The following is a 24,844-nucleotide window of genomic DNA, read 5'->3' as shown; positions in this document are numbered from 1 at the left end:
ATGGAGAGCATTTGGAGGAGGGTTAATCATGTTAAAAGCTGTTGATGGGTCAAGCTTGTGGGTGTGACAATGAATCATCATTTCATGACAATGAATCATGATCATGAGGGTGTCATTTGTGACTTTGATTAGAACAGTTTCAGTGCTGTTGAAGGTACAGAAACTTGATTGGAGGTGTTCAAAAATGGAATGCCTGGGAGGAGGGACACATTTTTGTGATAATAGCAACACATTTGAAGAAGAATGGAAGATTTAGCATGATGGGGGAGGGGTTAGTTTGCAAGCACAGAGTCAAGGTCGACCTTTTTGAGAAATGGGGTGATGAGAGTTGATATGAAAGGATTATGGAAAGACAGGTAGCATTCCAGATTTTGATTCAGGAAACAAAAGTAAACATGAGAAGCATATAAAATAAAAATGACATTTGACCTATTCAATCAGTTTAATAAATCAGCTGCCTGTTGAATTGTAATATAGCAATTCAACAAAAGCCTCAATGTAATAGCATTCTATTCTCTTACCTAAACCTTTAGTGATCTGTGCCATGTACCATTTCTGCAAGTCTTCAAATACCACTCAAATTGGCTGGCAGAAAGTTCTACAGGTAGGCTTACCGTCCAATGTTTCCCTTTTCCCTACTGGGGAATTGTGTCTCACCTTCACTTACTGCTCTCTGCCTCAACCTATCCCAAATGTAAACTGATTGGTGCTTTATTGCAAAGGATATCCCTTTTCATGTAATTTCTGGTCTGTCTTGTGTTATATGAAACTTCTTATAAAATAAAAAAATGTAAAACATAAGATGAAGGTGTTGTGAAAAAAAATTAAGATTCCCCAAATAACAGGGTCCAGCTGCAGAATCTACAATGCAAGTAGTTCCATTTTAGAAAGGTGCAGCCAAATTTACAAATGCAATCAGATTTACAAGTTAAATCCATTAACTGCATAATAACACTTAATATTTCTGTGCTTAAGTTTGATTAACTTACAGCAGTGGAAAAGCAAATTGTGAAATTTCAGATTAGAAAAATTGGGCACACTATGACATTGTGTCTAGTACTCTGTTTATAGCCACAGATTTTGCCATTTTGTATATGCTCAATTAGATTTAGACCAAAACATCAACAACAAACAACTGCACTGTGAGCTCAATTTCAAAAGGGTGATGGGGCATGGCCTACAAGTCAGAAATAGGAAGAGTGGGTTGCTTGTATTTGTTGATGCCAACTAAAACTCATTCCACTACGTTTACTCTGAAGAGTTGTCTCCAACAGTGCACTTGCAGTTGGAGGTGGCAAAATCCTGAAAAGTGGATCAAAATCAGGATCTCCCATCTACTTCTGTCAACACTGAGTTTTGATTCCTGTGCAAAGTAAGATAGATGATTTGACAGAGCATGTCAAATTCATCTTTTCACCCAATTATTTGAATACAGACTGAATAATTTATCATTCTTCTGACTAGAAACTTAAGTGGCCACATTGAATAATTATCATGGCTATGCAGTTTAGAAGTATGGAATGTTGACTACGTTTGGAATTGAGGAAAAACCTGTGTATAAAAAAAGCAGTGATTCAACAGGTTCATTTTTACAGAAAACTTAAACTACAATGTTGTGTTGATGCTTTGGCACCGTTCGGTGCTTTCAAAACCTTATTCACTTTATGTAAGTCAAGTTTAGAAAAGGATTTCCACCTGTTTCCTTCCAGTTCGGCTGTGTTCCAGCAGCCTGTGATCTTCTTGGGAGCCGATGTCACACACCCACCAGCTGGAGATGGCAAGAAACCCTCAATAACAGCAGTAAGTTTGTACTTTAGGATGTTGAAAAATTATGTACTGTAATGATTGTTGTCAGTGAAACATAATTGAAGGACTTTTATCTGCCAGTGAGAGAGCTTTTGTGTATATGTGATGACAAATTAAATGGCCTGTTTATTTTGATTGAGTAATTCAGAACGGATGTTCCGCTGCTTTTGTAAGGCTATGTTTCAATGGCCTATCCCTATTAAGACAAAAAAAAGTCTAATTGCTATGACAATACAATTTCTGCCAAGCAAAACAAGTGTTAAAACCAACCAACTTCTGTATAACAGCCCACCCAATTATCCATTCTGCAATTCAAGAGAAAGATCAGACAGCTTTATAATGGTCAGACAATCCAGGGCCACCCATTCAGTGCTTCTGCCAACATTGAATTTCACCCCCAGCTTCAGGTCATTGAATTTAATTGTTGTTTGGCCAAGGAATTTTGTAGATCGGAATGCATTTGTCAGTTTTAGTTCGTAACATAGGGCTTTGCGTATTTTAATAATGCTTTGCACGTGTGTAACAAAACGACAGTGTTCTATACAGTTGTTAGTACATTCACTTTTATATACTTATGTAATATTTGACACTTTCACATTCAACTTGTTGGCAAGCAATAATTCTCTCAAAATAATACTTCATAATTATCTTTCTACCTGTTTGGACATTAAAAAATTAGGATACTCTGTCAAAGGATAACAGCAATTATCTTATTCCTTGCGGCAGCTTTACTCCCTCAATCATCCATAGCTGTTTGTATTAATAATACTAACACACATTCCAATTTAACAACCACAACTATATTTCAAAAATATTTTAGTGCAAAGCATTTTAAAATATTTTAGCATAATAGATACTATGGAAAAATTAGAAGTGCCCAAAACTAGTTAACATATTGAACAGCACGGTGGCACAGTGGTTAGCACTGCTGCCTCACAGCACCGTGGACCTGAGTTCAATTCCAGCCTTGGGTGATTGTCTGCGTGGAATTTGCACATTCTCCCCATGTCTGTTTGAGTTTCCTCTGGCTGCTTGTGCTTCCAACCACAGTCCAAAGGTGTGCAGGTTAGGTTAGGTAGATTGGCAGTGCTAAATTGCCCTTCAGTGTCCAAGGTGTGTAGGTTATGTGGACAGTGGTTAGCCATGGTAAATATGCAGGGTTACAGACGAAATGCGGAGGGGCACCCTGGGTGGGATGCTCTTTCAGAGAATTAGTGCAAACTCAATCGGTGAAATGGCTTGTTTATCCACTGTAGGGATTCTGTGATTCTAAGATTTATATTTCCAATTTGTAAGCACTATCTTTGGATTAATAATGGAATTCCAGTGACGATATCAGTGGATGCAGAGAGGTTGGAGGTGGTGTCTGTCTATCTATGTTTGGTCATACTTTGGCACCTCATAGGGATAGTTAAATGTAAACACATTTAAACATTGTGCTAGATCTTGCTGCAGTGGTTGATCTTGTGATTTAGGCCATTTTTTTGCAACTTCAGCTCAATTTTTTTGTGGAATAACTTGCTGGGAATGTCAGCTGATGAAGGTGGAATGAGGTCAGCAGGACATTTTGGGTTAATGAATGGCAAGATAAATGAATGGTGAGGTTTAACTTTTAACTTTTGAGAAAGAAACAGGAATGATGTGAGGAGTTAAATTTGTTACAGAAATGGAGGTGATAGAACTGAGTGAAAAAAATAAAAGGACAGTGATTCTCTTTGGGATGCTTTTTAGACATGAAAGGTGCTATACAAATACAGTTTCATCTTTGTTCTTAACTTAAAGGTAATAAGTACATAACATGATAATAGACCCATTATCATGTTATCAGGATACAAAAATTATGCTTGGTTCCACTATAGGCCAAAGGCAAATATTCCTCCATCAGAAACAGTGATAATATAATGCAAAAAAAAAGCCTTTTGGGAGCTACACCAAATGCAATGAGTTCCAAGGTCAACTTTATTAAAACTACTTAGTTGTATCTTAAACAGTAAAGGAAAAATACTTCCAGGTATTTGTTTTGTATTACTGCACGTTTTTACCAGCAGGGAGCATCTGTGTGCTGCTGTCACCAGAATAATGATAGACTACTACCTAGGACATATTTTCAAACCTTGGGTTTAAATATTTTTATGAATTCAAATGATTTTTCTGACCAGTTTTCTCTCCCAACATTTTCATCCTCCTCCCTCTACTAAAAGTGCTGGTTCCTTGTTGGAGTACAGTTTTGCGAGCGTCATAATTGCTCTGCTGCCCCATCAGTATATGATCTTAGATTGGGAGTACTGACAGGCAACTTGACATGGAAGCATTGTAGTCAAAACCAAAGCTGTTTTCCTGTATTCATCCATATTGTACTCATTTCCTAGTGAAGTTGCTAGATAGCAATTAAGCAAAGCAGCCTGGTTGATTTTTTTTCTTTTACCCCTCACAAGCTCAAAGATGAGATAAACCAATAGACCCATCTATATTCATCTATCTATAACATGCATTAATTCCACTTTTAAAAATGCAATAGAATGTAGCAAATGATTCCAGGGTTTTTCCTTTCATCTCTCCACCCAAAAGATCTATGCCAAGTGTAGATCACTCTACAAAGGTTCCGCTGTCTATGATAAATAGAACAAAGATTAACTCAACAAAAACACTCGAATCCTGCTAGCAATCTAAAAGTCAAGTTTTATTAACTTAAGCACAGTAAGTCGTCTCACAACAGCAGGTTTATTTGGTAGCACTGTGATTACCTGATGAAGGGGCAACGCTCCAAAAGCTCATGGAGCAGACGAGTGAAGGAGCAGAGAGACGGATAAGAAATTACCTGTTAAAAACCTGTTTAAATAAGTTTAAAGCACTTTTGTAGTAAGAACATACCTGTAGAACTGTTTAAATCATTTAAAAGCATTTTTGCAGGCTTTTTGTATTTACCGCTTTAAGAGTTCTAAGGGAGTGGATTGCAGGGAGTTGTGGGGGAGCAGGCTTTAAAAGGAGGCCTGGTGTAGACAGCGGGCAGCGGAGTGAGTGGGAAGCAGAGTGAGATATTAGGGCTTAGGATCAAAAGGGCTTGGGGGAAAAAGGGCTAGGTAAGTTCGTGTGGAAATTTTCAAAACTACTACAGTGAATAATGGAGGGGCATGTGATGTGTTGTTTCTGTATTATGTGGGAGATGGTGGACCCCAGGGTCCTTCCCAGTGACCATGTCTGCAGTAAGTGCAGGTTGCTGGAGGAGCTCAGCTGAAGGTAGATGAGCTGGCCTCTGAGCTACAGACACTGAGGCTCATCAGGGGGAGAGAGGGTGCCATTGTCAATGGGGTGCAAGTGACATCCACCCCCTCTAGACTGGCTAACTCTAAGGGTCAGGAACAAGAGGGGGCTGCTGAGAGGAGGAAGGGGGGTGGGGAGCGGAGGAAGGGGGGTGCGGAGCAAATGCCTCAGCCTCTCAATCTGCATAACAGGTTTGAGGTTCTTGCTTCCAGTCTGGACGAGAACGAGGGAGGTCAGGTTGGTGAGCAAACTGCACACGGTACAGTGATGCAGCAGGACATAGGCAAAGAGAAGGTGAAAAGGAACGTAGTAGTAATTGGGGATAGTGGGGTGAAGGGTATTGACACTGTCCTTTGTCACAATGACAAAGTGCACAGAAGGGTGTGTTGTCTGCCTGGTGCTCGGGTCCAGGATGTCGCATCTGGGCTGCAGAGGAACCTGGAGTGGGAGGGTGAGAATCCGGTCGTTGTGGTACATGTGGGTGCCAACGACGTAGGCAAAGTGCGGACTGAGGATCTGGGGAGGGAGTATGAAAAGCTGGGAATTGAATTAAAAAGTAGAACCGACAGGGTGGTTATCTCTGGGCTACTGCCTGAACCGAGTGCAGACGGGCGTAAGGTTGATAAGATAAAGCAAGTGAATGGGTGGCTCAGGGATTGGTGTGGGAGGAATGGGTTTGAATTTATGGGGCATTGGCATCAGTATTGGGTAGGTGGGACCTGTTCGAGTGGGATGGGGTTGGTCTGAACCGTGCTGGGACCGGAGTCCTGGCAAATCGTGTAAATAGGACTGTAGACAGGGCTTTAAACTAATTAGAGGGGGGGAGGGTGCGAGGGTAGGTGACATTACGAGGTCTAAAGTTAAGGAGAGGGTACAGGTAAGGGAGGAGGCCGAGGATGTCCCAATAATAAAGGGAGTAGGGGGCGTGAGTATGGTTGGTGGCGTTCTGGCAAATAGGGTCCAGGTGAAGGCTGGGATGAAGGCACTTTATCTGAATGCACGAAGCATTCGGAATAAAGTGGATGAGCTGGTGGCGCAGATCAGCACAAATGGATATGATCTGGTGGCCATTACAGAGACGTGGCTGCGAGGTGATGGGGACTGGGAGCTGAATGTCCAGGGGTATCAAGTGTTTAGGAAGGATAGGCGGGAGGAAAAAGGGGGGGTGCGTAGCTCTGCTGATTAAGGATAGCAGCACGGTGGTAGCAAGGGATGATATGGGAACCAAAGAGCAGAACGTGGAATCGTTGTGGGTGGAGATTAGGAACAGCAAAGGGAGGAAGACGCTGGTGGGTGTCGTCTATAGGCCCCCGAATAATGATCTGGAGGTGGGGGCGGGCTGTTAACGCGCAAATAAGTGCGGCGTGCAGGAATGGGACAGCCGTAATTATGGGAGATTTCAATCTACATATTGATTGGTCGACCCATGTTGGACGCGGTGGGCTCGAGGAGGAGTTCTTGGAATGCTGCCGGGATAGTTTCCTTGAACAGTGTGTGTTGGAGCCAACGAGGGAGTGAGCTATCTTGGATCTGGTGTTATGTAATGAGGCGGGTAGAATTAGGGACCTTGTGGTGAAGGATCCTCTTGGGGAGAGTGATCATTGTATGGTGGAGTTTCTGGTGCAGATGGAGGAAGAGAAAGTGGGTTCCCGGACACGCGTCCTTTGTTTGAACAGAGGGGAGTACGGTAGGATGAGAGAAGAATTGGCGAATGTTGACTGGGGGAGCGCGTTGGAAGGTAGGTCTGCTGAGGAGCAGTGGAGGATCTTTAAGGAGATCTTTCTTGGTGCTCAGAAGAAATTTATTCCGATGGTTAAAAAGGACCGTAGGAGGAGAGATAATAAGCCGTGGATAACGAAGGAGGTGAAGGAAAGTGTTAAATTAAAAGCGGAGGCGTTTAGAGTAGCTAAGAGTAGTGGGCGAGGAGAGGTTTAAATGTCAACAAAGATTGACAAAGAAGTTGATAAAGAAGGGTAGGAGAAACTATGAAGCTGGGCTAGCGCTTAATATATAAAAAAGGATAGCAAGAGTTTTTATAAATATATAAAAAGGAAGAGGCTGGCTAGGGTGAACGTTGGACCCTTAGAGGATGAGAGGGGGGACTTAGTGGTAGGGGATGGGGAAATGGCTGAGGTCTTGAATAACTTTTTTGTTTCGGTCTTCGCGGAGGAAGACGTGAATAATTTGCTGGGTGTTAGCGATGGAAAGGTGGTAGGACTGGAGGGTCTCAATGACGTTGTTACTAGAGAGGTGGTGCTCGACAGACTGGAGGGACTGATTGTGGACAAGTCCCCAGGAGCGGATGGAATGCATCCGAGGGTTCTGAAAGAAATGGCGGAGGTGATAGTGGATGCCTTGGTGGTTATTTTCCAGACGTCGCTGGATTCCGGGGAAGTGCCGGAAGATTGGAAAGCGGCTAATGTTACGCCGTTGTTTAAGAAGGGTGCCAGGCAAAAGGCAGGGAATTATAGGCCAGTTAGTTTAACGTCTGTTGTAGGTAAAATGTTAGAATCCATCATCAAGGAGGAAATAGCGAGGCATCTTGAGGGGAATTGCTTGATAGAGCAGACACAGCACGGTTTCGTTAAGGGGAAGTCGTGTCTGACAAATTTATTGGAGTTCTATGAGGATGTGTCGAGGGCGGTGGATAGAGGAGAGCCAGTGGATGTGGTCTTTCTTGATTTTCAGAAGGTGTTTGACAAGGTACCTCACAAGAGGTTATTGCAGAAGGTAAGGGGGCATGGAGTTGGGGGTAGGGTGTTAGCATGGATAGAGGATTGGTTGTCAAATAGGAGGCAGAGTGTGGGGGTTAATGGGTGCTATTCGGTTGGTGACTAGTGGAGTGCCCCAGGGGTCGGTGCTGGGGCCCCAGCTCTTTAACATTTATATAGATGATCTGGAGGAGGGAACCGAGTGTATGGTGTCGAAATTTGCTGATGACACCAAGATTGGGGGAAAGGCAAATTGCGCGGAGGGTGTGGAGAGTCTGCAGAAGGATCTAGATAGGCTGGGCGAATGGGCCAGGAACTGGCAAATGGAATTTAATGGTGGCAAGTGCGAGGTGGTCCACTTTGGTAGGTATAATGGTAGGAAGGACTATTTCTTACGTGGTGAAAAACTGCAGCAGGCGACGGTGCAGAGGGACCTCGGGGGTCCTTGTGCATGAGTCGCAAAAACCCAGCCTGCAGGTGCAGCAGGTGGTCAGGAAGGCAAATGGGATGCTGGCCTTCATAGCGAGGGGGATTGAATATAAAAGTAGGGAGGTCTTGCTGCGGCTGTATAGGGCATTGGTGAGGCCGCAGCTGGATTACTGTGTGCAGTTTTGGTCACCGTACTTATGCAAGGATATTTTGGCCTTGGAGGGAGTGCAGCGGAGGTTTACTAGGCTGATACCAGAGTTGAGGGGGTTGAGCTATGAGGAGAGGCTGAATAAACTAGGCTTGTACTCGTTAGAGTTTAGAAGAATGAGGGGAGATCTCATTGAGACGTATAAGATGATGAATGGGATGGATAGGATAGAGGTGGAGAGACTCTTCCTGCTCAGAAAGGACAGTAGGACTAGGGGGCACAGCCTCAAGATAAAGGGGGGGCGGTTTAGAACAGAGTTGAGGAGGAACTTGTTCACTCAAAGGGTGGTGAATCTCTGGAATTCTCTGCCCGTTGAGGTGGTGGAGGCTGCCTCGCTAAATATTTTTAAGACGCGGGTTGATGGGTTTTTGATAAGAGAGGGGATTAAGGGTTATGGGGAGAGGGTGGGAAAGTGGAACTGAGCCACGACAGATCAGCCATGATCTTATTGAATGGCGGGGCAGGCTCGAAGGGCTAGATGGCCTTCTCCTGCTCCTATTTCTTATGTTCTTATGTAAACCTGTTGGACTTTAATCCGATGATGTGAGATTACTTAATGTGCCTACGCCGGCATCTCCACAACTTTTATTAATTTATGCCAGTATCATTTTGCCCTACTTTCACAATTTAGTTTAAAATAATGTTCTCAATGAACTTTTTCCATGCTTTTATTATCATAACTCTGCAAGATCACCTGATGACACTAAGGGTCAGTTTTACAGATTTCCTATGCATTATCTCCACTTGACAGCCTCCTGTTACTCTGAGACTAGAACTAGCCAAATTAGTTCAGGTATGTCTGACCAGATGCACACTTAATCACAACTTCCTTTTAATTCTGCTGTTTTTTTGGTTGTGTAGCTCAGCATTTTGATTGTTGAATGGATCTTTGCTGTATTATCATAGGCACAGGGGCCAATGTTAGGACAGTTATGGCTTATCCAACTAATTCAACAAATCCAGTGTAATCCAGAGCTAGAGCCTGAGACCTATTTGCTGGATAAACCCACTGATTCATGAATTAAAGTTCAAAATCAGAACACTAACAATTATGTGCTTGGAACTTGACATTGTCTTAATTTTGAAGTTGTAGATTTGAGGCAAAATAGCTGGAGATCCAGTAGGAAATTTGACTACGTACTTACAAATAGCACATTTTTCTGAAATCAGGGAACAATAACCTTGAACTTTTTATCAACATTCTTGTGAAAAAAGAAATGATCCTGCTGCTTGCTTTGAATGAATCTCAAATAGAATCCAAGTTTTCATATGCAAGAATTAAATCAAGGCTTTGCATATGAATCAAATAAACTGGTTAATGTGCTAGATATTTTAATGAGCAAATGTAGGTCATGTGCAAAGTAAACTTATAGTTCAGCTAGTTGCCTTACAATTGATGCAAGTATAGAAGAGTGGAGATAATTATTAATGCAGGAGCTGCTGATTAATTTATGGGATTCCAGTTCAGAAGACGGTACATGAACGTCACACAGAATAGAATGGCAAAACCATTAGTAAAGACAAAGTTAGTTTCATGCATATCAAACTCGCTTGGTGCTAGCCTTCAATTATATTGAAGTACAGTAGCATTTGCATGTCAGTATATGTTTTAAATTTATTTAATCTGGTAATTTCATTCCTCTAGAGAAATCTGGGAGGTTCGCCAATGGTTGCAATCTGGTTCTTACCTGATTATAAATGGAGAATTTTTTCCTGCATGACAAAAGTGCACGATTTTGTAGAACAATTTGATTTTGTTTCTCTACTTGCTGAGATTGACAGCTATGCGGATTCAACTTTTTCTGTGCAAATAAAAAATCAATGGGCTGATTTCTCCGGCCACGCTCCTCCCAAGGCCAGAAAATCCCATCCGAAGTCAATGGATCTTTGCGTGGCCCGTGAGCTGCCTGCGACAATTCCGGTGGTGGGTGGGACAGGAAAATTCTGCCCAGTGTGTCCAACAATTGCAGATGATATAAGCTTCTGTTTTGCTGGGATTTAAATTTGGGTCTACTGTCCCCTTCTCCCCAAACAAGCAGACAGCCCATCTGTTCCCAGGTCGTTAGCAAACAGTAGTCTAGAGCAGCTGGATTTCTTTTTTTTGTGTCTCTATTTTGTATTTTTTTTTGTCTACCCTGTGGATTGGGTGACTTTCAATCCTTGCCATCCACACACAAATCCTTAATCTTCCACTCAGTGGCACAAAATATTAAATCACTATGCCAGATCCGTGGCAAACTTTTCTGATCTACAGACATATGATTCAATTTTATAAAAGTTATATTTAGATGAAAATGAAAGTCCATTTCCAGTCTGCACTGGTTTGGAACCAATTTGTTCCATGTTCCATCTGAAGACATAATATGGCCCATTGTTAGGAGCTAATTGAATAAACGAGTTAATCCAGTCCCCCTCAGTATTGAACTGCGACCCAATTTCAACATGAGTGAGCAACCCTTTCTCGCGATATGTCTAAATTCTGAATGTGGAGAATTGTGTTCTTGCCAGAATGTGCACTTGCTGATCTAAACCTCTGGACACCATGGATGCCCTGATGCGGGAATATAATTTGCCACCTTGCCTTTATTTTAAAAGTCAAATTTATCTTATGGTTCAATATAAAATGGACTTTAAAAATGAAGAGCTGAGCGCACGACATGATGGGACATCTGATAATTGAAGCTTTTCCATAAGGAATATCTTGAGGAGCCAGAAGAACACACATTGTGCTTCAGAATTTTATTGTATTAGGTGCTGGGATCCATGCCTGATATGTTAAAGTCCAATAAATTATACCATGCTTTCTCATTACACGCATTTGCTTTGAAAACAGTACCTCTGTGAGTCACCAGTTAACTTATGCTAACAGGGTTGTTGCCTGGTGACAGCAACTGCCAGCTGACTCATAAACCAGTACAAAGTGATGTCACTCTTTCCATCAGTGGAACTTAAACAAAGACCTTTTTATGGCAAATGATAAAATTTTATTTGTTGGTTCTGTTTGTCAAGACTTCATATGTATGTATAATATATAAAACATTTTATATCAGTATTAATTGCACAAAGTACATATGGCAATAGAATGAAACTTTGCACAGCCTCAAGTGAGAAGTAATGAATAGGCAAGAGTTTCCTCAGGTTTATCTTCCATTTCTGGTTGAAGGTGGGGTGGCTGAATGAAAGATCTGTTTGAAGATGTATTATACTGCCATTCTCCAAGACTGAGAGAATCCTGCAGCCAAATACTGGCTATCACTTACAAATGTAATTTGCATATGGCTTTTGATTGTTGGTTCCCCAATGCAGCAACACAAACAAGGTCACATTGCCTATTGCTAGTGGTCCTGGCAAGGTGGCGGTGTCTTCTTGAGCTGCTTACTGTTCTTCTGTAGCAATACGCTTGAAAGGCCATTTCAAAAACCATTACAAATCAACCACATAGTATAGGGCTGATAGTAACTATGCAGATATTTTTCCGATAACCGTCAAGTTTTCCTGGTGCCAGATAGATTTATTGAACTTATTTTCATAGCTTGCAGCTGCAGGTTTGAACGTATGATTGCTAGATTGTTCGTCCATTGCAGTAAATAGAACACTCATTTTAATCCATGGCACTCGTGGTTCGCTTGTTGAGACAAATGCTTGGATAAAGGAAGTTTGTTGATCACCACGCATCTGCTGACAGACAGACATAACATCCAGTAGCCATCTTCAGTTTGCTTTATGTTGAACTCATTTTTCTGTTTTTTGCCACCTTGCCTTTATTCATAGGTCCACATTGTTCTGAATGCTATATCCTCTTCACTATTACTGTCTTACCACAGTAGATGGTGATGGTTACATTATGGATTCTTCTTTTCCTCTGCTGTGAAGGAAAAGGGAGGTCTGGCATTGACTTTCAAGGTAGCCATGCCTCTGCATACAGACCATAGTGTGCACTATCTAAACCTCAGTACTCAGCTGTACATGGGAAATATAACTGCTCAGTAGCAGAAACCAGTGGAACCTGTTGGGGCTCCAGAACAACCTGCATCAAACTGCACCTTGACTATAACTGAGGAGTCATCAGGTCTTGGGTGTCATGAGCTGGTAGAAGGACACACGAGAGCATTATGCATGTGCACACTTATGATCCTTGGTTCAGACCCCCAAGTTGTTGGTAAGATCTGGTTAGGAACCAATAATGTTTTGTTTAAAAATAGACCTTAGTTGAGATTTTAGACAGTTGCTCAGTAAATAAAGCCACAAGATTCACAGGATTTGAACAAACAAAAATAAACTTTACAAATTCGTAAAGAGAACATTTTATAATTCTATCAATAACTCACCCTGTCCCCCTGGCTGGGATTCTTCTCAATGGTGCTGTGCTCCTGATCACCTGGCCCCTTGCACAGGGAGGCTGAGCCCAAAGAACGTAAAAATGCCGATTGTCTGTATACAGCCTACTCTTAGTCTACTCCCAGAATTGTTGGGGAATTGAAGTTCTCAACCTCCACTCTCAACATTAAGGTAACTTTGACTCTTATCACACCTTCCCTTTGGAAGAAAAAAGGCTTCACTACACTGAAGGTTTCTTTACAATTTCGTCCCAAGAAATATCTGACATTGTAAACATCTAACAGATAGCTTATTGCATATTGTACAGATACCTTTTTTGTTTTGTTGCACATCTTATAACGATATTAAGGTTTTACCAAAACAAAAGCCAGTATGTGTAACAAATAGGTTTGACAGTATTTAATATCATTGAATAGTCACAATCCAAGCTTGTATTTTTTCTTGTCCATTCTCTCATTCATGGTAAAGTCTCATTTTGAGACAGTAAGTTCAAAATGGCTTCTTTGTGTGTCAACAATTTATTTCCCCTCTGGTTGAAATCTCTTTTAGCTGTTTCAAGGATATTATTGAGTTTTTTTAATTGTTCACACCAAAGGGCTTGGTATTCTTGGTTTGAATTTGTAGTTTTGCGTAATCCTATTCAATATTGGTTCTATTTAATTATTTTTGAGCAACGTCAACCTCTTTCTCACTCTCTGGATTTTAATTTTTCTTTCTTCAATTCTTGTACACAATTCACAAACCACACCATTCCAATCTCATGTTGGAATCTTTCCAAAGGCCACTCCAACTTACAATAGCAGCCCATCCTGCAGGATTTCAGTCTCTTTTCAGAAGATTCCGTTTCCCTGGGCTCCTGAGTATACATTCGTACCAGCTCACAAGGACAATTTCAGATTTTTGGCCTCGCCAAGCCTTTGCCCCAAAACTTCATGGAGTCACCAACCTCCCACTGACTTCTTGGATATACAGGGCTTCTGCGAATCCCTCTTCAATTAAAGTCTGCTACCTGCAGCCCTTCCTGACATGGAGCCTTTTTTTTCTCTGTTCCTCTCTTTTTAACTGAACTTGGATTTCTTCCTGCCCGTGACTCATATCTGGGACTCTTTGAACATCTTTGTGTCCCCTACCTTAATGGCATTCCATCCCAATCAGCTGACCCAGGTTTTTGCATTGATTTTCCTTCACATGAGCTGGGCCCAAAGAACATTAAAATGTCAATGTGCAGTTTCCCCCCAGTCTATGCATGTGGAGCCCACTGGGAGTTGAAAACCCTGACCTCTTCTCAATGTTAAAGTAAATTTAGCTATCATAACAACATCTACTAGGACAACAGAACTATGGCTCTGCTTGAGCACTGATTTGTAAGAGAGCAAACTAAATGGTCCCCAACAGGTTACAGATGCCCATAGACACCTGTTCGTATTCCTGTCCTACACGTTTGCAGGCTAGAATATACAGCACTTTCCACGCCACTATGGTTCCCAAAGAGCTATGGTAAAATCTGGAGCTGCTATGCTAGAAGCCTTCACTGTCCTTAGCGCTCCCTTTGGGGAATTGCAAATTATTCTTGCCTTATCTCACTGCACAATCTAGGCATATGTGGCTAAAGAACCCCATCAATTAAGCTGTCATCTGCAGCATATTCTGGGCCACTGTACCCAGTGCTTGAACATGCATAATGACCTCTTAAGAGTCTATTCAAATGGTGGACCCCCCTTTTCCCCCCCCCCCCAACCACCCCCAGCAATCTGGAATCAGAAAAGGGATGATATTTCTTGACTTTTGCCCAGCAAAGAATATCTCCTCATCTTTCACCTATAACTCCTCTTGGATATCTGTGCATATCCACTCACTTGAATAATTATCAGTGATCAGTGGAATGGGTATTGAGTGGCTAGATGGCCCACAAGGAGCAAGGAACCTCTAGAAGATAGTTCTTGACTGCTGTGACTTACCTAGGATGCAGGAAGAATTGGAAAGGTGAGTTGCACAGAAGATGTTACACTTTTGAAACTATGGTCTTATGGATTCACCAACTGTTTTGGCCAACTAAATTCTTCAAGAAGAAAATGAAATATTGCAACCCAGAGGTTTTCCTCAGTATGAGGTATTTCTCAATGGAAATTTAAAATGGATGCCAAAACAAACACATCCATATCATGTAATATGATTCATTCCTACGTATATAGCCACAACCAGAGAATCATCAACAGTGGCTTCTGTTATTGCTTCTGGAGTCTGCATCATCTGTCACTGGCTTCCTCCTACTTCAGCGATATCATCCAAAAACGCAGCAGTTTCCACGTGTACTTTTGACCATTCAGGTCATCTCCTTCACTGCCTGACTTGTCACACTGCTTGCCCAACATAGTATTGTATGAACAAAAATTTCTTCCATTTAAATTTTGGGACTGATGCCATTACCTTTGGACATTGTTACAACCCCACCTCTTTCTCTGACCACTGTATGGGGCTGAACAAAGGTGTTTGTAAGCTTGGCATCATATTTGACCCTGCACAGAGCTTCCAAACTCATATCTTCTCTATCACCATGATTGTCTCCCTCCATTACATCACGGGTGGGATTTATCGGCTGTGCTCGCCCCAAAACTGGCAAATCCCTCCTGAGGTCAATGGACCTTTCCATGGTCCGCCCCTCACCTGCTCCAATTCTCATGGCGAACGGTATGGTAAAATTCGCCCCCACCTGTCTCGGCACATCTGCTCCATGACTTTGTCCTTCCCTATCGCTAATATTTTCCAGCCTTACAGCCTATCATGTTTTCTGCATTCCTCTTCTGGATTCTATTTTCATTGCTCCACCATTGGTGGTCGCACCTTCAGATGCCTTGACCTTATGTTCTAGAATTCCCTCTAAATTCCTGTAACTATTGTTCATTCTTTTTAAGATACTCTTTATTACCTGCCTCTTTGATTATTCTCTCTCCTTGTATTTTCTTATGTGGCTTTTTGTCAAGTTGCGTTTGACAGTGTTCCTGTGAAGAGCATTAGGACCTTCACAAAATAAATGCAATATTATTATATCTTTGTATTATGTTGAAATGTGAGTGAAAGAACATTTACAGAGAAAGATAATATAAATAATCTTTTGCTATCTGTTAAATTTTCAAGTAAGTAATGTTCCAACTAAGAAGATGAAGTGTGTGGAAATATTTAGAACAAAGCATTTTTTTTTAAAATGCATGTGTGTGGCAATAAGGGTTAACTGCTTTCACTAGGCTACACTATTCCTTTATTTGAATTAGCTTCTTTGGTGCTAAAGAAACTGCCTTCTTTGTTTCAACCAATAATCTTCAGCAACAGTGTCAGAAAATTTGAGGCCTCTCTTCTCTTACATTATCAGCCTTTTAACATCCTTTTTTTCATATTCTGGAAGTTTCTTGTAGCTGGTGGCATCCACTTCTTTGAAGCTGCTTACAACCACACAAATGCTGCAATAGTAATATATGTCGCCCTCGCCACCATCCCAGGGCGGAGCTCCCAGTAGAGAATCCAAATAATCCTGGAATTTTAGCCACTGTTAAATTAAACTAACATGAAAGAATTGTGACAGTCAAATCACCGGACAGGGTTTCAGATCTGCCACATCTTTAGTGATAAACGTGCAAGGAGGGGATATCTAGCCCATAGTGTTTAACTCAAAATAACATTATAAACTGACTTTCTTTTAATGCATACTATTTTTGCAATATTATAAATCGGTTAGTTTGCTAAACTGAAGTATAGTGGAATCTGCTAATAGTGATTGATTTGGAAAGAGCCCTGAAAAACGACAAATCCAAAAGGTAGTTTTCAAAACTGGTCAACTGATATTGATTGAATCATGGGTGAACGAAAATTTCCTCCAACTGAGCATTGGAAGACAAAACTATTATTTCCAGCTGCCGACAAAAGCTCCATTTCCTTGCCCCAAATGCCATTTTCTGTCAAGCCACTCATTCAGATTATATTAGGTCACAAATAAATCATAAGGATCCTGTTCACTTTAGTTCTGTTACAAACCCTCACATACTATCCTCACCAAGATGTCTTGAAAATTTGCTTTACACTGGCCACCACTTGTAACACACAAGCTTAATTTTTCTAACATCCTCCTTGCTCATCTCCAAGTCTTCCCAATCTAACAACACAAACTCGTTGGTCAATGCTTATCCATAACTTCTCTCTTTCCTTGCTCCCAAATCCCGTAGTATATTCCCTGATCTTCAGTATTCATGGCTTTGTCCCAATCTGTCACTCCAACCACTCGCTTAACCTGTTTATATCTCTTTGCAAGCTTCTTACATCCTCTATGCAGTTTACTATCCTATCTTTCTTTGTGTCGTCAGCAAATTTAGCAACTATGTATATTTGGTCCCTTAATTCAAGTCATTGATACAAACTGTAAATAGCTGAGGTCCCAGCACTGATCCCTGTGCACTCGTCACATCTCGTCAACCCCAAAAATGATTCATTTGTGCCTACTATCTGTTTTCTTTTAGCTAACCAATCCTCTAACAATGCTAGTATGTTACCCCCTATACTATGAGCATGCACTTTGTATAGTAAACTTTGACGTGGTACTTTGTCAAATGTCTTCTGGAAATCCAAGTACAGCACATTGACAGGTTTGCCTTTATCCACAATTTTGTTACTTCCTCAAAGAACTCCAATAAATTAATCAAACCTGATTTTCTTTTCACAAATCTTTATGACTCTGTCTGATTGCATTGAGATTTTTTAAGTGCCCTGCTATAACTTTCTTAATAATAGATCCCAGCATTTCCCCATGATACGTTAGGTTAACTGGCTTGTAGTTTCCTAGTTTCCCTTGTTTCTTGAATTGAGGGGTCACATTAGCTATTTTCCAAGCTAATGGGACCATTTCAGAATCTAGGGAATTGTGGAAAATTAAATGCATCTACTATTTCAGCAACCACTTCTTTTAAGACCCTAGGATGAAGTCCATCAGGACCTGGAACTTGTCAGATTTTACTTCTAATAGTTTTCTCAGTGCTGTTTTACCATTGATTGTAATTATCTTAAGTTTCTTTGTCCCTTTCACCTCCTGAATCATTTATTCTCGTGAAGTTATTTGTTTCCTCTACATTGAAGACAGGTGCAAAATATCTGTTCAGTTCATCCATCAGTTCCTTATTTTCCACTATTAATTCTCCAAACAATTTATTCTTTTTCAGATGCCTGTAGAAACTCTTGTTACCTCTTATTTCATGCCAGTTTTCTCCTTTCATATTAATCTTTTAGTCATTCTTTGTTGTTCTTTATATTACTGTCCAATCATCTGACTTGCCATGTATCTTTGTGGCATCTTACATTTTTTCTGTCAGTTTGACACTTAGTTAAGTCACGGATAGTGTGTTCTTCCCTGCGTGTCTTTCTCTCTAACTGGAATGTACATTTTCCAAGTATTCTGAAATAGCTTGTGTGGGATTTTAAGCTGAGAGTTTGTACATAACACTCAATTCCATTGCTATTTAATGCTGATTGGTTGACAGCTTTCCAACATGGTCAGGCACGGTGCTGCAGTGCAGTGTTCTGTCTGGAACTACGTCCTGGAGCCATTGGAAAAGTAATGGGGGGTGGGGAGGTGCTGGAACCATTGGAAAAGTAACTTGGGTGGTTCCTGGTGGAGTCCTAGAGCTCCAAGGTCAGAGAAGATGGTGCCTCAACTCTGACGGGCCTTTCTTTGAGTTGGGGAAATGGTTTTTTTTTTAGTTTCCCATCTCACCTGCTCCCACCCAAGCGTGAAATTGTGTCCGGGCTTGGGCAGCTGAGTTCCGCGAGGAGGAGGGTGGGGAGGTGGGGCTCCATTCAATCCCCATTCTCAGAATCCATCTTGGGGGTCGGGCAGTGTAATATTCTGCCCTTTTTAATTGATTGTCATTGCATCGCTACTCACCTACCCCTTAACCTAATTTCCCAGCTTAATTAAGCAAGCTAGTTTTATATCCCCTCTTTCCTTGCTCAGACCAAATGTGAAATTCGATCATGTTATCATTGTTACCTCAGGATGCCTTTAATACGAGATCATTAATTATTCCTGCCTCATTGCACATTACCTACTCTGGGATGGCCTCTCTGGTTGGCTCTGAAACTTGCTGCACTAAGAAACTGCAGGTTACCTTTGCCAATCCAATTTCTCCAACTATATGTAGATTAAAATTCCCATCATTTTCATTGTACTTTTTTCACAAGCCCTGTTTTTTTGCCCCAGTATACTCTCTCTTAAAGGGCACCATAAACCACTCCCACAAGAGACTTGCCTTTACTCTCTCTCATGCTTACCCAACATAATCTACATGTTGATTTTGATGTAGCCTTATGCTGACCCCATACAATTTACAGGGTCAACTCAGTTATGTGGCTTTTAGCTGTTCATTTTACTAAATCCTCTGTAACATTAGGGTATTGCACTGTGGAAAGTTTGGAATAGGCAGACCTGTCATTTTAAAAAAAAGCCAAGAATGGCCAAAGATTACAGCAGCAGGAGGTAAGTTCTTTGTCCAGCTCATTACTTGGATATATGTCAGAGAGGGCTCCTGGATTACTTCATGTCACTATTAATGCATGTTTTTAAGTGGAGTATCTGACAGAGGCATCTAAAAAAGGAAACAATGAATTGTAGGGCAGAGAAAAAGTGCCAATATATGACTCCTGTATATGTCTTGTGTGCTGTCTTGGGGTTAGGTGGTGAGATTACAGATAAATGAATTAGAAAGCTGTACAATTGTACTGGGAGAGGGAATATCACAACATACTGTACCTTCTCAAGGAAGAACTCAGATTCTCTAGCTGGAGTTTAAATGAAATGAATAAGCAAGAGCATTGGTAGATTTTTTCCATTTTTTTTTAACGCCAGGCTGGTTGAGGACATTTTAAATTAATTCAACATATTTCAAGTGATTGAACCTGAAACCACTGTCTGCTGTATGACTTTGGGTGGGGGTTGGGTAGTGGGTATGTTGACTGAGGAGCAACCATTTTCATGTTCTACATATTTTGAAGTGACTACAACTACTAAGCCCTTAAGGCAATTAGTTATTCGTGGAATCTGGATTCAGATTGAATTTTCTGTTTTCACATTCTTTTGCCTATGCATGATCAGTTTGCCTGAGAATTCTGTTTCTTCATACTAGGTGGTTGGCAGCATGGATGCTCATCCCAGCCGTTACTGTGCCACAGTCCGTGTGCAGCGACCCCGCCAGGAAATAATTGAAGACCTTTCCTACATGGTTCGAGAGCTTCTGATCCAGTTTTACAAATCTACCCGCTTCAAACCAACAAGGATTATCTTCTATAGAGATGGCGTTCCTGAAGGACAGTTGCCACAGGTAGCTTGAAGTTGCATTCACTCACTGAAGTGAACACTTGAAAGGTCTGAAGTGATGTAAATCATTTACAGTAGAGACCTGCAGAGGTTTTCTTGATAGATTTCAATATAGGCAGAAGTGAACAAAAAAATTTAAACCAGATTTTCATTTTTGTATCAAATGTTCTTCCTTAGCACGTTCTGCCTGCCATGAGCAGATGGCTATATTGCATTCAGTTGCCAAGGAGCTGTAATTCAAATGTGGTAACTTGGACATTGCAGGTTGTACTTGTATGAATTGGATAATGACAAGTAGCTGCTCCCTACACTTTCCTTACACACTTTGGAGATAATATTTTAATAGCACTTTCATGTCCTTCCTAAAGTTGCTCTGACTATTTTAAATGTAATATCACTCCTCTAAAGGCATGTTTGTTCTTATATCTGACATCAGAATGTTTAGAACTTCTTTGGCTTGAAAACCAAAGATCTTCTGATGATGGCATTGCATAAACTATATAACTTTGTCCTGCCAAATGTTTCTGTTGCAGCAATCTTCTTCCTACTCCTCACTAAAGTGTTTTAAATGCTTTGTTAAAATAACAAATCATTTGAAACTTTATCTTTCAGATATTACACTATGAGCTCCTGGCTATCCGTGATGCATGTATCAAACTGGAAAAAGATTATCAGCCTGGAATTACCTATATAGTTGTCCAGAAACGGCATCACACACGGCTTTTCTGTGCAGATAAGAGTGAAAGGGTGAGAAATAACTTCAATGCAGCTATTGGTGAAATTTGAGTTTATTGTTTAGGTTGGGTGTTTTTTTTTCGTTTTCACCTTTTCTGCCCTCTTGGAAAGCATTGGTCATTTCTCAATACATGAGGCACTGAAAGGGTCAGCCTTTCAGTGCCTCACAAAAATAGCTATACTTTATATGTAAGCACAGGCAACAAGTGCCAGCATGTTGTTTGACCTGAAGCTGCCGTGAGAAGAATGATTCCATTTCTGGACATCAACCATGCAGCAGAATTTTCTGGATATTTTTCAGAATTAGTAAGCTAGCTGAATTTTACCCCTAACTGACCTTGAGTGACATGGAGATTCTTTGTTCCCTCTGACTAGGATCAGCTAAGTTCACAGTAGGTACAGATCTCTTGATCTGAATGGCTGACTAAAGAGACGCTTTTATTGAGGAAAAACCCTTAAAATTCATAACAAACCAAATTCAAGTATAAGTAATGTTACCCACATTAATAGGAAATGCCTATAGTGGTGGAAGTCATTACAAGAAATATCAGGGATAGCAGACTTCAGCAGTACAAACAGATTGGCTTCCATTGAATAATCAAATTAGGGTCAACTTTGGGTAAAAAGTATATTTTACTGCAAAGTACAACACAATTTGATAGTCTAGTCTGCTTATGCACACTTGAACAGAGATAATCCTATTGACTTATTTTCATCTAATAGCTTACGAGGTCCACCGGCATAAATACAGATCAGAATTATGCTAGGGCTGAGGTGCCTGTGTTGCAATAGTATGGTGCGCTAGCTTCAAAGCGTACCAGTATTACTTAAATTTATAATCTGGTTTCAAAATGTGCAAAACCTCAAGATGCACATTTTTTTCAAATTAATAAACAATATGAGCTAACATGAATTAAATCTTTACACAAAATAAAATTGTCATTTGTTATTTCCTGTTCAAAATGTTTAAATACTGATTTTTCTTCTTCTTTTGCCAGATTGGTAAAAGTGGAAACATACCAGCAGGAACGACAGTTGATACCAACATCACCCACCCATTTGAGTTTGATTTCTACCTGTGCAGTCATGCTGGAATTCAGGTTTGTTGGGTACTTGTCCTTGTGACCATTACAGAGTAAAAGAGCTGAGGGCAATTTCTACACTCTTAACTCATTTCCTGCGGCACTGTTCAGTAGTAATGCTAGTATGCTACGGTGCAGAGGGACCTAGGGGTCCTTGTGCACGAGTCACAAAAACCCAGTCTGCAGGTGCAGCAGGTGATCAAGAAGGCGAATGGAACATTGGCCTTTATAGCGAGGGGGATAGAATATGAAAGTAGGGAGGTCTTGCTGCAACTGTACAGGGTACTGGTGAGGCCGCAGCTGGAGTACTGTGTGCAGTTTTGGTCGCCACACTTGCGCAAGGAAGGTTCACTAGGGTGATACCGGAGTCTATGAAGAGAGACTAAATAGACTGGGTCTGTACTCGTTGGAGTTTAGAAGGCTGAGGGGGGAATCTTATAGAGACGTATAAGATAATGAAGGGGATAGATAGGGTAGAGGTAGAGAGATTTTTCCCACTTAAAAAGGATAGCAGGACTAGAGGGCACAGCCTCAAGATAAGGTGAGGGGGGGTGCAGTTTAGATCGGAGTTGAGGAGGAACTTCTTCACTCAAAGGGTGGTGAATCTCTGGAATTCTCTGCCTGTTGAAGTGGTGGAGGCTACCTTGCTGAATATATTTAAGTCATGGGTAGATAGACAGACAGGGGAATTAAGGATTATGGGGAGAAAGTGGGAAAGTGGAACTGATCCACTTCAGATCAGCCATGATCTTATTGAATGGTGGGGCAGGCTAGATGGCCTACTCCTGCTCCTATTTCTTATGTTCTTTCTTATGTAATCCAGAGTATGGAGCATGATTATCCTTGGCCTGATTTTTTTTTTCCCATTAAGGCACCTGCTCAGATACATCCTCTGGGGAACTGGTCTAATTAGGTTTTAAGGTCAGTTACAAGTTAATTGTTGTTGATGGAAAATTTGTTTAGATTGCCAGATCCAGGTTAATTTACAAACTTCCATCATCTCTGGCTAAGATCGTGTAGTATCGACATGCTGTGCTTGGTTGAAGTCACTAGGTTACATTTTAGCATTATTTGAAGCAATCTTTAAAAGCAGCGTCTTGGCCTTTTGGCTAAGATGCATATGAGATCAAGCCTTGGAGGAGGAGCTATGCCTACTCCAATCAGCTTGGATCATGTAGATCAAACACAAGACAGGAGGTGAGAGCCCTTGTCAGCTTGGATTGGGAATGTCTCAACTTGTTGAGACTCTGAATTGGACTTGGTTGAATTGAATTGGGGTTAAAAACAAAAAAAACGAAACAATCATAAATAGCCTCAGCATGAAATGGATGGCTTTTTCACATGGATGTATGTAAAGAAGTAACATGTAAATTGAATAGGAGACTTTGAGATATGAGTAGTACTGTCTAAATTACTTTCCAAATCACTTTCCAAATATAAATACATATGTATCAACCCACCACTGGGCAATTAGGACTCAGATTTATCTCTGACACACAATTCTTCGCCTAGCTAGGATTTTTGTTTATTTCCTATACTGTTCTTCCCCATTTGGTACCTGTCATGGTGCTAGTTACTACTGCAAAAGTAGGATATATGCAGGAGCAGGTATGAATTACTAAGGATGGAACTTTTGATAAATTAGATATAACTCAAAAACATAATGTGCAGTCCCTTTGTGGAGAAATTTATGAAGGGTGGAGGCCTTACAGAACCAGGCCACGCCTGAAAATATAAATAATGAATATATGTGGACAAGATGTGACTATAAAAACCTGACACTTGTCAGAGGAAATTGAAGCTGGGAGCAGGGAAGGGTAAAGAAATTCTAGTTTTGAGCTTGTTGAAAAGGGAATTGAAGTCACAGGTTATACAACAAGACTTGGTGTGAACAAAGTGAGAATTTAGGGGGCAGCAATGTTAGGTGCCTTTGCAGTTTAGAAGGGCTAACAAGTAAAAGTGGAGGGGTATTAACTACACTAACATTGTTAACAAAATAAGGAGATGGAAATGTCGACTTGAAAGAATACAACATCTGAGGGGGAATTACCAATTAAATGACAAGCTTGTTTTATATCTGTCCCTCAGTGTTGGAAGGGCCTCTTCAGAGATGTGTGAACATTTATCCTCAGTAGAATATGGCTTTAGAGAAAGTTAAATGGTTGAGGGGAGATTTGCACCGCTTTGTAATTAATTTTTCACCACTTCCTCATGTTAAGTTTCAGAAAATCCAACCCTTTTTTATCAACCCCTTTCTCTTTCCTCTTCCATGCCACCCCTAGTAACCGATATGATTAAAGCCAGACCAATTTCACTTGTTCTCACTTTTCCTTTTTGGCTTTACTTACTTACTTTAAAGACCCCTTTTTGGGGTTGAATGATGCATGAAAAGACTGCTAATGCTGTTTTCACATTGATACTTTGCTCAGTTTGAAAAACAACACATTCAGTATTTCATAACAAAAAAATGGTAGAGGGAGAGAAGAATGCCAATTGCACAGTGAGCCTAGCTTCAGGATATTGCTAAGGAAACTAGGATGTTTCCTAAGTAATTACATTTTGAAGATATTATCTTTCTCCCTGCATGATTTTTGGTGTTTTAGTAAGTGATCTCTGAGATTATAGTGTAAATTTAATATCTCAGATTACATATAGAACATTAAAATCTATTGACTGATATAATACAGGTAATCTCGGCAATCTAATTATTTCTTCAGTGAATGTACTTTTTCAACCTCAGCATTTAGCTTCATAAACAACTGTTAAGCCACCTTTCCCATTGCTGTACTGAATGCCCATTAGGTAAGCATACTGTTTTAACTTGTCACCAAGATGATGATCTGCTGATCCTGGGAACAGAAAATATTTTCTTTCCTTTCCCTCCACTTCTGAAACTGGTAAGCCATGTTAACAGATCATCCCA

The 24,844-nt window shown here is 40.8% G+C and overlaps 1 protein-coding gene across 2 annotated transcripts in view; it reads left to right on the top strand.

Annotated features, from left to right (window-relative positions):
- Positions 1-24,844, top strand: part of LOC145357999 (protein argonaute-1) — a 115,169-nt gene that overhangs the window by 77,971 nt on the left and 12,354 nt on the right. For both annotated transcript variants that reach the window (XM_080211668.1, XM_080211669.1), the window contains exons 14-17: positions 1,710-1,800; positions 19,914-20,108; positions 20,717-20,851; positions 21,838-21,939. In XM_080211668.1, the coding sequence (XP_080067794.1) occupies positions 1,710-1,800; positions 19,914-20,108; positions 20,717-20,851; positions 21,838-21,939 (523 nt within the window). The remainder of the gene's footprint in view (positions 1-1,709; positions 1,801-19,913; positions 20,109-20,716; positions 20,852-21,837; positions 21,940-24,844) is intronic.

Source organism: Carcharhinus amblyrhynchos, chromosome 24, assembly GCF_965287045.1.
Source record: "Carcharhinus amblyrhynchos chromosome 24, sCarAmb.v2.hapA, whole genome shotgun sequence".
NCBI lineage: Eukaryota > Metazoa > Chordata > Chondrichthyes > Carcharhiniformes > Carcharhinidae > Carcharhinus > Carcharhinus amblyrhynchos.
The sequence above is the reverse complement of the archived record's forward strand: the minus strand, read 5'-3'. Positions and strand labels throughout refer to the sequence as shown.